General features: G+C 40.6%; 1 protein-coding gene across 3 annotated transcripts in view; it reads right to left on the minus strand.

Annotated features, from left to right (window-relative positions):
- Smg6 (SMG6 nonsense mediated mRNA decay factor) overlaps positions 1-16120 on the minus strand; it is a 240939-nt gene that overhangs the window by 172667 nt on the left and 52152 nt on the right. For all 3 annotated transcript variants that reach the window (XM_038325034.2, XM_038325037.2, XM_038325035.2), the window contains exons 9-10: positions 10962-11023; positions 1594-1739 (exon numbers count right to left, since the gene is read on the minus strand). In XM_038325034.2, the coding sequence (XP_038180962.1) occupies positions 1594-1739; positions 10962-11023 (208 nt within the window). The remainder of the gene's footprint in view (positions 1-1593; positions 1740-10961; positions 11024-16120) is intronic.

Raw genomic sequence — 16120 nt, forward strand, 5'->3', positions numbered from 1 at the left:
GTCCCAGCTCTCCAACTCACACAGCAGTGGGTGGTTTGGGTAGGAGAGCAGAAAATGAATGCAGGGCAAGTGGAGGCCCTACTTCTAGAGCCCAGAGAGCAGAGTGTCACTATGTAGCTCTGACTGGCCAGGAACTTGATAAGTAGACTAAAATTAAAGGCGTGTATACCACACCCTGAGAGCTTCCTTCTTGGTAGCAAAATTTCCCTCCCTTTAAGACTGCACAGGCTCACCAGGGCACCACTACAATCTATTTTCTTCTTAGAAACCAACGCTTCCCTGTAAAACTCCAGGTCTTCTTGCAGCCCCTTGTCAACAGCCGCCTCAGGAATGACTGGGTACACTGAGAACGGCTCTTATACGTCTGTATCTTGCCCACTACTGAAAATTCTGGATGCTGTTATCAGTAAGCTTGATGGGAAAAGTCCTCCAGGATTCAGAGGGGATTGAAAACCCAGGAGAAGCCCTGTCTTTAGGAAAATGTGATACACTCACTCATTAGAGAAGTTCCCTACCAGCAGCAAGCTGAGCAAAAATCCCAGTACAGACAAGAAAGGAAACAGATGGACTGCAGGATGAGAGGAGAGGGCTCTGAGAAAAGGGACAACCAAAGAGCAGTGGCACTGTTTAGAAACATTAGATCTGCTTTATGACACAGTCTCCATGGGGCAATTCCTACTTCCTGGCATTGCAGATAAGAATCTGACCAAACACTCTCTGTTGATGCTCTAGAATGACTCCTTGGCAACATGTTGTGCAGAAACACAAAATAATGTCACTCATACTACATATTTCTATCAAGTCAAACAACATCAACATTACCTAAGTGAGGTACAGAGAGGGGAAGGAATCTTAGAAATATCCTTCAAACATGACACAGTCATCAGAACACTTAAAAACTGTACCAATTTTCCCTTCCCTCCTCCTCCCCACACCCCTCAACACACACACACACACACACACACACACACACACACAGAGAGAGAGAGAGAGAGAGAGAGAGAGAGAGAGAGAGAGAGAGAGAGAGAGAGAGAGAGAGAACCAAGCGTTCAGAAAAACACTTCAGAATGCATACCAGTACACTAGCCAAATTCTGAGCCTGGTAGGTTTTGTGCTTCCACATTTGAGTCACCAAAGCTCATCAATTCTCTGTTCTTACTCTCTGGCAGGGTCCCACAAGGGATATCCCATAGGGAACTAGACTTTTCCATACTGAACAAACAGGGTACATGAGTCCAGAAACAGCAATTCCCAATCCCTGCCAAGCATACGGTCTTCGGAATGAAACATTTCAGCAATGCCTCTCTCTTGGGAAAAAACTGGGTCTGCAGCCTCTAAGAGGCCTTGCTGCTGCCATTAACATGGCCAGATGTGCAAAAGTATGTCTAGATTTTTAAATTAAAGTTTATATTCATAAATCTCTCCTTTTATCCCACCCAAGCACCAGAGTCTAACAGAATTCAGAGACTTAAGACCTAAGAAGCAATAGTGGGGAGGTGTGTGTGTGTGTGTTTGAGCGCAGGGGAAGTGATAAGGTACATAGAAATGATACTAAATTCAACTGTTTAGAAAGAGAAACTGAATTTTTCTTACCTTTCAATTGGGAGTTATGTACAGCAAACATGTTGATGGTCATAAGCTGCAACATACGGGTACTTCCAATAGGAGATGGGCTATGTTGCAGCAACACTTGGAACTCCTTAAGGACTTTCTCAGCCACTGCAGGGAATGTCTCCATCCTACAGATATAGAGAGTCCATTATTGAGACATATCCTTAAAAGCACCTGGAAAAAAGCACCTTCCCCAAGCAGAGAACTAATGCCTAAGAAGTTTCTTTGCTACTCTTACAAAACCTTCCTGGTATCCTACAGTTTTGCACAAATAGAAGAAAAAAAAGAGAGAACAAAGTGTTCAAAGTTTAGAGATGAAAACAACTCAATCAGTGAATAAATGACTATAACACTTTGGCATGCTATTTTTTAACCTGCAATATTAAATGGATTCTCTTTGAAGGAGGGATGGCTCAGTGGGTAAGAGCTTTGCCTGCTCTTCCAAAGGTCCTGAGTTCAATTCCCAGCAACCACATGTGCTCACAACTATCTGTAGTGAGAGTCTGGCCTGCAGGGATATATAAACACTGAATACATAATAAACAAATAAATCTTAAAAAAAAAAAAGTTTCTCTTTGAAAGCCGGGCGGTGGTGGCATATGCCTTTAATCCCAGCACTTGGGAGGCAGAGGCCAGCCTGGTCTACAACAGCTAGTTCCAGGACAGGCTCTAAAGCTACAGAGAAACTCTGTATCTAAAAAACAACAACAAAAACAACAAAGAGTTTCTCTTTGAAATAGGGTTCTAAATAATAAACAAATTTCCTTTAGGCTGTAATACCTTTACCTTCCCTAAAAGTCACAGATATGAAAACTGTACTCTATAAAAGGAGTCTCATCATGTAAAAGATTCTTCACTGAAAGATTTACTTTAGAAACAAGACATGGTGGTGGCTCATGCCTATAAACTCAGTGCTTGAGCAGCTGAGGCGGGAGGGTCTCAAGTTCAAAGACAGTCCAGAATACACAGCAAGAGCCTGTCTAAAATTTAAAAACAAAAAGAAGAAAGAAAAAAAAACTCAGACATAGCTCTGCCTTCTTAGGTGTTATCACATTCACCGCCCACCCATTGATCCCAAACTTCCCCTTGAGGAGCCCCAAACCTAGGACTTCCAATGGTTTGCTTCTAGCCTTTCCTGTGCTGCTATCCTCCCTCTCACAAGCCTCTGCTCATTAGGGTCTGCATGTTTTCAGGCCAGTGGAAATACAATGCCCTGGCCAACTGCCACTCCCAATACAGGAAGCGCCTGTAATGTAGGGAGGCAGAAATCCAGCCAGTGACCTAGGGCTCCTAAGGAGAGGTCATTCAAACCATTGCTTGCCAAATGTGGCCACTGGATCCTAAACAGTGGTGCATGCCTGGAGCTCCTTTGGCAACAGGAGTAAACCACAGCTGAAATCCTCTGAAATAAAAAGCAAACTCAAACTTGGTGCTAGAGAAAGAAACCAGGCACACAGGCCTTAGGGCTATGCTGAACAATTCGTGGTCAGCAAAGCATCTTTTACCCCCCCATCCCCCACGCCCGCCATCAAATTGCTTGTGGTGCATTGATGGTGCAGTGGGGGAACAGCTCTAGTCTGGATTAATAAATAGCTTCTGGAAAGCCAAGGCAGGCAACCCTTCTCAAATCCTGGAGAAAGGTGGTGTGACTTTCACCCTGACCTTAGTCTTTATCGTTGAATAGCAACCTCCCCAGATAAGAAAACCCCAGAGCTTTATGGAATTTTGGCAACTTTTATACCTTGTTTTTGGATGGCAACTTGTACTGCTGACCTGCTGGTGCCCAGAAGTCATGCCACAGCTACGGGTCAATCACAGTTTACATTCCAGTTTGCCTCTGCTCAACTGTCCTCATTTTCACTGGCACAAAACATGCCATGCATTTGCTTCCCGCACCACCCCCATGCCCCAAATCAAAGCAAAGCAAAACAAAACAAAGCAAAAAGATTTTCCCTCTAAAAAACTTCAGAGCTGCTAAGACTCTTGATAGACTAGGAATGGCAGGGAGTGATGTTTGTGGCTGGATCAGATCCATTTTTCCCCATGGGCTATAACAAAGGTTTCATTTTAAATCCTGACACTGTGCAGCACTCTCTCTGGATGGAAGTGGGGAGGGGGCTAGTACTTCTCATTACAAGAAGAGCAGAGTTCACTCTGCATGAAAAAGCAGCCGTACTGGGCAAGTTTCAAGGCCATGTGTCTCCGTGTTGAAAGGCAGCAGAGAGCCAGCAGAATGACAGGACAGAAGTGTCACATGGGACATGTGTCTGAGGAAGCCTCTTCCCTGGGGTAGGAACTGAAACAGATCCATTAACACTCCAGGGGTCAGACTAAAGTCTGATGTGAGTACAGGTCAAATGTTCATTCTCTTTTTCAGAAAGTTAAAACAAAACAAACAAATAAGCAAAAACCTGCTCTTTGATAAGCACAACATAATTAAAAGAATCAGGGGTAAGAATATAAATTAGTCTCTCACATCAAATATAAGAGAATATAGCTTTTTCAGAACTCAAGAGGCATAGACAGGCAGATCTCTGTGAGTTTGAGGTTGGTCATATCTACAGAGCAAGTTCTAGCTCAGTTAGGGCTACTGAATGAGACTATGGCTTCCTCACCCCACTTTGAGACAGAGTTTCTCTGTAGCTTTAAAACTTGTCCTGGAACTCCTTCTGTAAACCAGGCTGACTTCGAACTCACAGAGCTCCGTCTGCCTCTGCTGGGATTAAAGGTGCTTGCCACACTGCCCGGCATGACCCCATCTTAAAAAGAGAAACTGGGGGGCTGGAGAGATGGCTCAGAGGTTAAGGGTACTGCCTGCTCTTCCAAAGGTTCTGAGTTCAATTCCCAGCAACCATATGGTGGCTCACAACCATCTGTAATGAGGTCCGATGCCCTCTTCTGGCCTGAGGGCATACACACAGACAGAATATTGTATAAATAATAAATAAATAAATAAATAAATAAATAAATAAATAAATAAATAATTTTTTTGGAAAAGAGAGAAACTGGGGCCAGGCATGGCATCAAACACCTTTAATCCCAGCACTTGGGATACAGAGGCAGACAGATCTCTGTGAGTTCGAGGACAACCTGGTCTAAAGACAGGACCAGCTCCAAAGCTACAGAGAAACCCTATCTCAAAATAAATAAAGAAATAAATTTCTAAAATTTAAAATTAAATAGAAGCTCACCTTTCCAGAGGCAGGAAAATTTCTGTGAGTTTAAGACCATCCTGGTCTATATAGTGAGTTCCAGAACAGCCAGGACTATAATAGAGAAATCCTGTCTCAAACAAACAACCAAAAGGCCACCTCTCCAGGATTCAATAATGAGACTTGTGCTTCCCAGATTTTTAACCAAACTCCTTTTTGATTTTGGTTTCAAACTATAAGTAGTTTCATGTCTTTTTCTTTGAGAAATATCTTTACTCCTTATCTACATATCACAAAAATTATACTAAAACTGACATAATGATAGTATATTATTTCTATATTTTTAAGTGCGTGTGTGTGTGTGTGTGTGTGTGTGTGCATGCACACATGAATGCAAAACCCAAAGCTGTACATGGTGGCACATGTCTATAATGTTAGGACTGAGAAGGCAAAGGTTAAAGAGGACAGTTGAGTTTGAGGCTAGCCTGAGCTATTATATAGTGAGACCCTGTCTAGAAACAAAACAAACAAAAATGGGAGTGAAGCCCACAAAATTTTGTTTTTACATACACATATATAAGTATACAAAAAGGCTTTGAGGTACATATAACCCAATGTCCACTGTTCCCTCTTTGGAGAGCACAGTATGAAGGTGGGGATGAGTTGGTATAGAGTTGACAGAAATTTTAACCTTGGCTATAGTTTTGTGTTTTGTAAGAATTTTTGGATGTTACTTATGAAAAATTATAAAATTTAAAAGAAGGAAGAACATGAGTAAGAACAATAAAGGGGGAAGAGGAGAAACAGAGAAACTGTCAGAAGCACCTAAAACACTCAGACACCTGGAGTCCAGGTGTGGCAGTATCCAGCACCTGGAGAATTGATAGGCTAGGACTGCAGGGCTGCTGTACGTTCAGGGCCTGCCTCAGCTAGCTATGAAGTTCAAGAACAGCTGGCTACAGTGCGAGACAAATAAACAAAACGGGGAAAAAAAAAACCCAACAACAACAAAAAGCATCTCCAGCAGCACTGCCTGTAAAGCTGCTATTGATTTTGTAACCATGTGAGGGAAAACACACATCCAGTGAATAATTATAAAACAGTTTAATATGATTATCTTCATATATACACACAAAAATGACCCTAAAATATACAAAGAACTTAATATCCAGCGACTGTTGGTTCTTAAGAATATGAGTACTTAAAAAGAAAAAGAAAAAAAAGAATATGAGTACTTAGAGAGATGTAGCGGCTTGTGCTTTTATTCCCAGCAATCAGGAGGCAGAGGCAGGCAGATCTCTGTGAGTTTGAGGCCAGCCTGATCTACACAGGACAGCCAGAGCTACATAGTACCAGGAAAACAAACAAACAAAACACAAATATGAGTTACTTTTTATTTTTTCTTTTTGCTAAGTTTTCTAAATATTTGACAATGAACATTGTATAATACTAAAAAAGTTCCTCTATCATGAATACTTCTGAGTTTGGTATTTAAAGACATTTAGTAATTTTACAGATAAATTAAAATCAAAATATTTTTAAAGAACTCAAAATCTAAAATAAATATACTGTTTTTTAAATTCCAAGACCTTGGTACAAATAAAATGACCAGGCAAGAAAACACAAACTAAAGTGAGTAACTTTAACCAAGGCAATAATAGGAAACAAAATTTTCCAGTAGTCACAATTCAAGAGTCTATAGGTTGCCAGTTTCTGAACTCTCGTAGCTGAGGCCAAGTGCAGGTCTGATCTGCTTCTCACTGGAAAAACATCTTCTATCTATCAGAAGCCTTCAGGCAACCCTGACTGACTGTTCTTCCAGAGTCCAAGAGGACTCAGTTCCTAGTCTTTCAAACCTAAGAAGATAGATAACTTTCAGAGCATGTACTTCACTGACTTACGTGGCTAACGTGATCTCTAGAGACACCTTGTCTCATTTGAATGGCAGTTTCAAAAGATCAATCTTTCAGACAACACTGGGACCCAGACTCAAGAATGCCTCAGACAGTGACTAACAGGACAGGCCCAACCCCTCAGACAACATTCTCTACAGAAAAGAATCAGGCATCCTAACTTGACTCTCAACTTCTTAATTCTCTAAAAACTTAGAACAACACAGAAGCATTTTTTTTCCTTTTACTTAAACCATGTCACAGGGTGGAGATGAAAGAAAGCATCATACTTCTATATAACAAAGAAACTAGAATGACTGTCAGCTATAATCTATTTAAACCACTGCTAGGAGACTGAAGTGTACAAAATCTTCTGACTTGTTTACTCTGGAGGCCTTCTAATTACCCTTTGCATTTAAAAAAATTATTGGCATTTAATCTTATTAAAACCAGTTGGTGTCAAGAGTAGGCAGATTTGCCTTGCACACAGTAGGTGTTCAAGTATATACAGATACAACATGAACCCCAGGCATAGAGAAGACCTAAACCAAAGGAGTAGTGTCAGAGCTTTTCTGGAAAGGGAGGCACAGCATGTGCCCTCAGCTGGTCTCCATTACAATCTCTTCAGTCTTAATTCTTTTTCAGCACCTCCCACATTTCACATCTTCTTGCTAATTAGGCATTGGTCCATGATGTTTTATGTAGCTTGCATTTGTTGCTTTTCTAGGCTTACAGAGTTCTTTTGTTTTAACTTAAAGATTTAAATTTTTTTTTAATTTGTACGTGCGTGCGTGTGCGTGTGTAGGTGTCCACAGAAGTCAGAAGAAGTCACTCAACCCCCTGAAGTTGGAGCTACATGGGAATTGGGACTGTGCAAGAACACTCAATAAGCCATCTCTTCCGCCTCTATTTTTTTTCTTCCTTTTTAACAATAGGAATGTTACTGCTGTTTTTGTCTTGCTGAATTAATGTTGGGCTCAATTTCCTCTTATCTCAAAAACAGTATGAGCGGAATACTCATACAGGGATTGAAATATGCCTAGAATTGATAGACAGTTTCTTCATTGAAAAGGACCATGTTTCACAGTTTATAAAGATAAAACTGTATCAACTATCTTTTCCTTCTTTCCTTCCTTCCTTCCTTCCTTCCTTCCTTCCTTCCTTCTTTCCTTCCTTCCTTCCTTCCCTCCCTCCCTTCCTTTCTTTTTTTCTTTTTTTAAGACAGGGTTTCTCTATGTTGCCTTGGCTGTCCTGGAATTTGCTCTGAAGACCAGGTTGGCCTCGAACTTACAAGGATCCACCCACTTCTGCATTCCAAGTGCTGGAATTAAAGGTGTGCACCACTACCTCCTGGCTTCTTTTTTCAAAAAAACAGTGTGTGTGTGTGTTGGTGTATATATGCCCCAATGCATGTATGGAGGTCAGAGAAAAATTGCAGGAGTCAGCTCTTTCCAGCATGTGGACCCAGGGGATGGAACTCAGGTCATCAGTCTTGTGGCAAGCAGATTTGACCACTGAACCATCTCATCAGCCATGGATTAACTAACTTTTTGACAACAGATGTTACTGTCAAGAACAAAAGAAAGAGATCCTGGAAATTAATCTAGGCCAAAGTAAACTACCTCAAACAAATGATATAAGATAATCTATTCCTTTTTAAAAACCCTCCAGGGAAGGAAATTCCCAAACATATTCCCTCTGTGAAAACCTTCCCTCCCTCCTTCTTCTCTCCCTCCCTCCCTCCCTTCCTCTCTTTCTTTCTTTCTCCCCCCCCCTCTCTTTTTTGAGACAGTTTCATATGCATGCCAGGCTGGCTAAAACTTGCTATATAGCCAGTGATGACTTTGAACTTCTGATCCTCTGTCTCCACCTCTTGAGTGACAGAATTATAGGGAAGTGCCACCACATGCAGTCTTTATTGGTGCTGAAGTTGTACTCAGGTCTTACTAAATGCTATGCCAGAAAAAAAAAGTCAACTAATTACATACACCCTTAGCTCTCGTTTTCTAGCTGTTTAAGCATTACTGTGGCTCTTTGCCAAACTTGCTTTAAAATATCTGTGCTTAAATATGAAAACTTTAAAAGAGGAAATAAAATATAATTAACACTTAATCTGATAAAAACGTATCTTAAATAATCTTACCATACATTGAAATAAATTCTAAGTTTCTAATAGACAAGAAACAATCTAAAACTAGGTCTCCACAGGGGGCACTCTGGCTCCCAACAAACACTTGTCTGGAGACATTTTTAATCACAATTTGGGATTGGAGTATGTGACTGTCATGTAGTAGAAAGATGCTACAACATACAGGTTATCATAAACCTTGACAAAGACAAACAACATGGTACAAAAAAACCAAAAGAACAAATATAAAAGGGAAAAGGGAGAGTTGGGTGTGATTGTATATCCTGTAATCTCAGCATTTAGGAATTGGCTGCAGAAAGATCAGAAGTTCAATTATCTGGACTACAGGACACTCTGGCTATCTAAAAAGGGATAGGGGAAACGAGAGGAGGAAAAAAGGCAAGAAAAGAGAAGGGGAAGGAAGGGGAGGGGAGGGAAGGGAAGGGAAGGAAAAAAGAAAAGAAGGAAAGCAAGCAAGCAAGCAAGCGAGAAAGAAAGAACAAAAGAAAGAAAGAAAGAAAGAAAGAAAGAAAGAAAGAAAGAAAGAAAGAAAGAGGGAAAAGGAGAGTAAACTATAAAAGATAAACAGGTAATAGGAAAACCATCAACTGCTATCTTATCCCTTCACCAGTCCACAGTAAACATGCTAGCTACCATCGTTAACTGCAGCTTTGGCACTCACTGGTGACCAGCTTAGATCTATAGTAACCTACTGGAATATCAGATTAATTTTCTCTGGTCTTTCCCAACCCTTCTCTTTCTAATAATCCTTTATTTCTTCATTCATACAACTGTTAACCAAGCACTCAGGATACAACTGAGCTGGACAAAGCTTCTGCCACTGGAGGACATGCTGACAGTGCCAGGGAGAAGTTAGAAGTAACTAACATATGTAGTTTATTTTTACCAAGTAAATTACTCCACATTTATTTCTAGTAGTAGAGATTCTTTATCTTTTGGAATTTTTCCAATTTTCCCAAGTCATTTCAAAATCTAAAATATCCTTGAAATGGCCATAAATGTCACTCTTGCCCAAGATGATGCCAAATCAGTACACGTGAAACACACTGCTATCCACAATTCATAGGGCAATGGTTTTTGAAGCAGGACAAAGCCTTTTAGGATCTCAAAAGAGTAAATAGAAAAGTATGTGGAAACTGACATGACTCTTATTTTCCCAAAGGAAACCTATAGCACTACAGATAAACTTACAAGTTCATGGTAAAAAGGAAAAGGAAAACAGGAGATTTGCAATGTGAAGCCAATCACCTCAAAGGGCAGCTCCCAATAAAACTTCTAATTCAGAAAAGATTAAAACCCAACAGGAATCCAAGTATGCTGGTACACTTGGGAATTCCAGCACTTAAGAAGCTGAGGCAGGAAGGTCACCAAATTCTAAGCCAGCCTGGGCAGGAAACCCTGTCTCAAAAAAGACAAAACCAATCAAACAAAACTCAAGCAGCAGACCTGTCTGGAAGGGCTGCGGCTTCTTCTCTTCAATGCCCTTTACTCAGGGAGGTCCTACACAGAGACATCTCCTTTGATAAGAAGCTTTTGGATGACATCAGGAAAAACTCTTCTGATGCACCAGAGAAATACACAAAACTCTTCCCAGGGACTTAGCGGGGAAGTACTAAGTGTGTGCACAGACTCCCTTCTCTGGAACTTCCCATGGACAGGTAAATCCATGGAGGATTTGGGGTTTACTGAGATCAGCAATGTGGCACAGCAGATGGAGCACACAGGAAGGGAGTCGGGTCATAACACAAAGGAAGGCAAGTATTACTCTTGTTTTTGAGGAGAAATAAGAAGATAGCTTTTCCTCAAGGAGGACCCCTGGAAGCTGCAGCCGGGGATGCAGAATAACTATCTCAGACTCACTGGGGGCTAACTGGAAGACAGTAGCAGCAGAAAACCAAGGGGACTAGGAGAGACGGCTGGGAAAACACTGTCTTTAAAGAAAGTTTTAGGAAAGAAAGAGAAAAAAGAAGCAAAGATAGGAAGTGGTATCTCTCAAACTTCATGAACACAGTAGGAAAGAGAGTGAAGGGAAGGTGGAGGCCTCTGAGAATTCACACCCTGTGCCCTCAGTTACAAACACAGGCTAGTTGCTAACAATATTAAATTCCAAAATGACTTGTAATGTAGGGAAATAAAATAAACATCCTGCACACTTACCCAATCCGGGTAAACAGCTTCCCATGGGCATGGAGAAAACTGAGGATGAACCTTTTGTTCAGCTGCATGGGAAAAAGGGAGAGGAGAAAACAATTAAACTTTCCCCAGTTTCCTGTTACTGAATACAGTCCCCAGTGACACAATAACCTGGCCAGGGTCTAGAGGGGTGGGCACTGGGGATGGGAACCAAATGGACATGCCCAAACTCTCATGCAGACCCAGGGCACATGCCCAACAGCTGCAGTTCAGCTGAGCCAAGGTTAACAGAATGCTCAGTGAGTGGACAGCACCCTCTGCTGGCAGTGGCACCCCTGTGCAGATTTGGAAGCAGTGAATCTAAACTGAGCAAGTTACAGAGAACGACAAAGCCTCCTCTTTTCTATGGGATCCAGAAACCACTACTGGCTCCATAATAATGAAAACAAAATTCTAACAGGAATAAAGTAAGTGATTTTAGAGAAATTCCTGATTCTATTTATGACCTATTTTATATCTATGTAAGAAAGCAGGTCTCTGACAACTAAGGTTATGTTATTCACGACCAAGGTGGCTCATCAAATAAAGTACTAGCTTTTGAAACTGGAGTTCTGTTCTGGGTCTGGAGCTAAAGATTAGAGTGTCTACAGAGACCAGGCATAAAGTAGGCTGGTGGTGACAGCAGGAACCTCTGGTGGTTACTCTCTAGTTCCAACGAATGCTCTATGTAAAACCAAGCTGGAAAGGAGAATATGGGTTTTACGTAAAATACTCTGGCTTTTAAGTATTAGCTACAAATAAAAGTTATCTGAACATTAGATAAGTCCCAAACTTGTTTGCTAGCCACATGCAGCCTATGAGCCACAAATTTGTAATCTTGATTCAAAGATTCTAGAAAAATCTCAATCAAAACTGAGATAATTCCTTTGTGCGAAATAAAGATGAGGGGGGAAGACTGAATTTAAAGAGACAATTTAAACAACCAATCCCATTATCTTCTCTATCTCCTAGAAATAATATCCTAAAGTCTGTCAAAAGCGAGGGTTGAGACTATTGACTTCTGTTGAGAGTGGCAGTATAAACCTATAATCCCAGCACTGGGGAGGCAGGGGCGGATTCATCTCTGTGAGTTCAAGGTCAGCCTGGTCTACAGAGTGAGTTCTAGTACAGTCAGGGCTATATAGTGAGACCCTGCCTCAAAACTTACAGAAAAAAATTAAGAAATGTTGATTACAAGTGGGAAATTAGCAAGATGGCTAATAGGTGAAGGCGCCTGCCACCAAGGCTAGCAGCCTGTGCTCAATTCCCAGGACCTACATAGTAGAAAAAGAAATAACTCCCACAAGTTATTCTCTGATCTCCAGATATGCAATCAGTCCCCCCATGCACTAAATAAATAGATAAATACATGTAAAAATAAAGAGGGTAACTACTAGAATAAGGAACAAATCCAACAGCCCTGGATAGTATACTTCCACAGAATAATAAAAACTTCTGGGTCATGACCCTGAAAAACAGAATACCATTAAAATTATGGCAGTTCTATCTAGCTCATACAGAAATGAGATATAACAATGATTTCAACATCTAACCTGGCAAATAAACTTCCATTTTATTTCTGCCTTAAGTGAATTACACTGAACAGCCATTAAAAAGCGAAATGATGATGTGTGTGGTTTAAAAGTTCAAGCCAGTTACAACATGCTATGTCAAGACCAGGGACAGTGGGAAAGGTTTTACCAATCGTTTTATCAAAATTAGCAGCAAAAACCTTGAACAGAGTACAGCTCTCAGGATCTTGTAGGAGAGAAGGATGGTGTAAACAGAGAGTGCCTTCCCATCAAACAGACTTGCATTTAAGTCTTCCCAGACCATTTATTTACCTGCTGTTGTGTGGTATCTTAGGGAACTGATCCAAATTCCCTAAGTTCCTTCCCCCATCCCTTCAGACCTAGTCTTGCTATAAAGGTCCAGACTGGCCTCGAATTTGCAATTTTCCTGCCTCCACCTCCTCAATGCTGGAATTCTAGGCAAGCACCACACCCACCCCGTTACTTAGAACCATTCTACAAGTATGAAATAATTTCAAATAGAGGGGTAAAAATATACATTCTCTATTCTTATTTTAGCATAGTTTTTTCTCTTCTCACAACTATCAAACAATCCTCTATAAATTACTTATATTTACATGCAAAGGGTATTTTAGTAGGAAAAGAAGTATCAGTAGTCCACTAATTCAAGCCTAAAGTTATCCCTTGAGCTCTAAGGCAAGCCTAGGATGTAAGCTGCTTTAAAGAGGAGGGAGGGTTAGAATTTGAATCCGGGTCTTCAGACTCTAAGCACAATTTTCCTTCTCTTAACTTCAGGAAAAAAAACTTGTGAACTGACTCAATGGGGAGTGAATGAGAACAAATGAAAAGCAATACAATTTTGCTTTGATTTTATTTATTTATTTACTTATTTATTTTTTACTGAATGGATAGGAAACAGTGAACCAGAAAGCTCCTGGAATAAAGTAAAACACCCAAGTGATTTTGGAACAACCTGTCATTACCCATACTTCCTAAAGGGACTTTCTTAAGATAGACAAATAAAGTCTACCTAACCACTTGAATCTACATTTGCTACTATTATATATATATATATTATATATTGCTTTTATTGTTGTTGTTGTTTTTCCCAAGACAGGGTTTCTCTGTGTTGCCCTGGCTGTCCTGTAACTTGCTCTGCAGACCAGGCTGGCCTCAAACTCAGAGATCCACCTGCCTCTGCCTCCCAAATGTTGTGATTAAAGGTGTGTGCCACCACTGCCAGGCACTACTATTGTATTTTAACTGCATCTAGTAAAGAAAAAATAAATAAAGGTCTCACTGGCATAATTTTTCAACTAAAGGAAATAAAGGTAATTTTGGAGAACTTTTTTTGTTGATTTGTTGGCTTTGTTTGTTTTTGAGACACAGTAGCTGTCCTGGAAGTCACAGAGATTCACCTGCCTCTGCCAGGAGCCCTGGGATTAAAGGTGTACACCATCATGCAGAGTTGTTGTTTTTTAAAGAGAACTTTAAAAGTATACGTACACTTTCTCTTTCGTTTCTCTTTCTTCCTGACCTTGAGAACTAATGTTTTATTTCAGACTAAAGTATCTGCTACCCTAACTTTTGTTCCATTTTGTTATCACCAAAATCAATTTAATTAGAAAAGGAAGCAAAAATGTGGGTGTACCTGAGGGAAAGCATGCTACCCAGAGGGAACAGATTTGTTACACATTTGTATTGTCACTCTTCCATACACACACACTATAAAACAGAGTTTCTATTAGTAACATTGCCTAGCTCATAAGTGAAAAGATTAAAATACAAATAAAAGAATTCTAAAGCCAGGTAATCATAATGGTACACACCTGCTGTCCTTGTCCTTCATGAGTAGAAGCAGAAGGATCATGAGTTTAAGGTTATCTTTTGCTACATAGGAAATTTGAGGCCAGTTGGCTACATGAAATCCCATGTTAAACACAACAACAAAGAAATCTCGCCAAGAAAATTAAGTTGAACTAGTACTTTTAAAACTGTCTCTTTGGACTAGAGAGATGACTCAGAGGTTAAGAGCACTGGCTGTTCTTCTAGAAGTCCTGAGTTCAATATCCAGCAACCACATGGTGGCTCACAATCATCTATAATGAGATCCAGCGCCATCTTCTGGCCTGCAGGCATATGTGCAAGCAGAACACTGTATACAAAATAAATATATCTTAAACAAAAAACAAGGCCGGGTAGTGGTGGCGCATGCCTTTAATCCCAGCCCAGGCAGAGGCAGGCAGATCTCTGTGAGTTCGAGGCCAGCCTGGTCTACAAGAGCTAGCTCCAGGACAGGCTCCAAAGCTACAAAGAAACCCTGTCTCGAAAAACCAAACCAAACCAAAACAAACAAACAAACAAAAACCTCTGTCTCAAAAACAACCAAACAATAAACCTGGGCTGAATATGGTAGTTCCCACCTAAAATCCCAGCACTCTAGGTTAAGGAAGAAGGGTGGGTCAACATGGATTTGATGTCAGCCTTCGCTAATGAGTTTGAAGTCAGTCTGGGCTATAGTATGAAACCTTGTCTCAAAAAATAAAAAAGGTACTATACTTATAGACTAAGTCAACTTAAGAGTCCCAGCACCCACATCAGATGGCTCATTAACTATTCCAGCTCCAAAGGGTGCAACTCCTCTGGCCTCTGAGAACACCTGGATTCACATGCACATGTTCACACTCACACAGATACGCACAAATACACATAATCTGAAATAATTTTTTTAATAAAGCGTGCATAGCAACATCGCAAATGGGAACTCTGCATAGATATAAAGAAAAGAGAGAAGTTTATAGTGGTGCATGTATAATTCCAGCACTCAAAAGGTTGATGGCTCAGGAGTTCAAGGTCATCCAAGTTTCAGACCAGCCTGGACTATATGAGAGCTTGTAACAAAAAAGAAAGAAAGCAGCAGGTGAAATAGGTCAGCAGGTAGAAGTAGGTGGCACCGAGGAAACATATATAAGTTGTTGTCTCTGATCTACACTGAAGGGCGGAAGGAAGGGGGGAGGGGAAGGGGTTAGAGGGAGAGAGGGAAGAAGGAAGGAAGAAAGTAGGGAGGGAGGAAGACAGGCAGGCAGGTAGGCTTGCCAAAGATACATGACTGTTCTGTATTTACTGCTTGTGTGTTTATCACCAGGAAAACACAGGACAGAATGGTATGAACAACCACCACTGATTCCAAAGCCCAGCTAAAGACCCACACTCAAACTGTAGTTATGACATTTATTTACTTTGCAACTATATGCAAATCACAATTTCCTTTAACCATAAACTAAGAAGTATGAATGACTTCATATCCCAAGTGTATGTATATTACCTTGGTAAATTCTTTTTTACATTTTATTTCTTTCACATCTCTGGAGATGGAAAAATATTATTTCTTTGTGTCTATATGAAGTCTGTGTGCCTATATACACTTTTCTGTGGGCATGCACATGTGCCTTGGGTGTTGGCCCTCACTATCATGTTAGAGACAGACATTTTTGGATGCAGACACCAGGTTAGTTGGCCCATTCTCTCTCCCTGTAGGAGTGCTACTATTACATAAGCTTTGATATCATACTCAGTTTTTACGTGGGTTCTTGGGACTTGAAATCAGGTCTT

Source organism: Arvicola amphibius, chromosome 4 (genome assembly GCF_903992535.2).
Source record: "Arvicola amphibius chromosome 4, mArvAmp1.2, whole genome shotgun sequence".
Taxonomy (NCBI): domain Eukaryota; kingdom Metazoa; phylum Chordata; class Mammalia; order Rodentia; family Cricetidae; genus Arvicola; species Arvicola amphibius.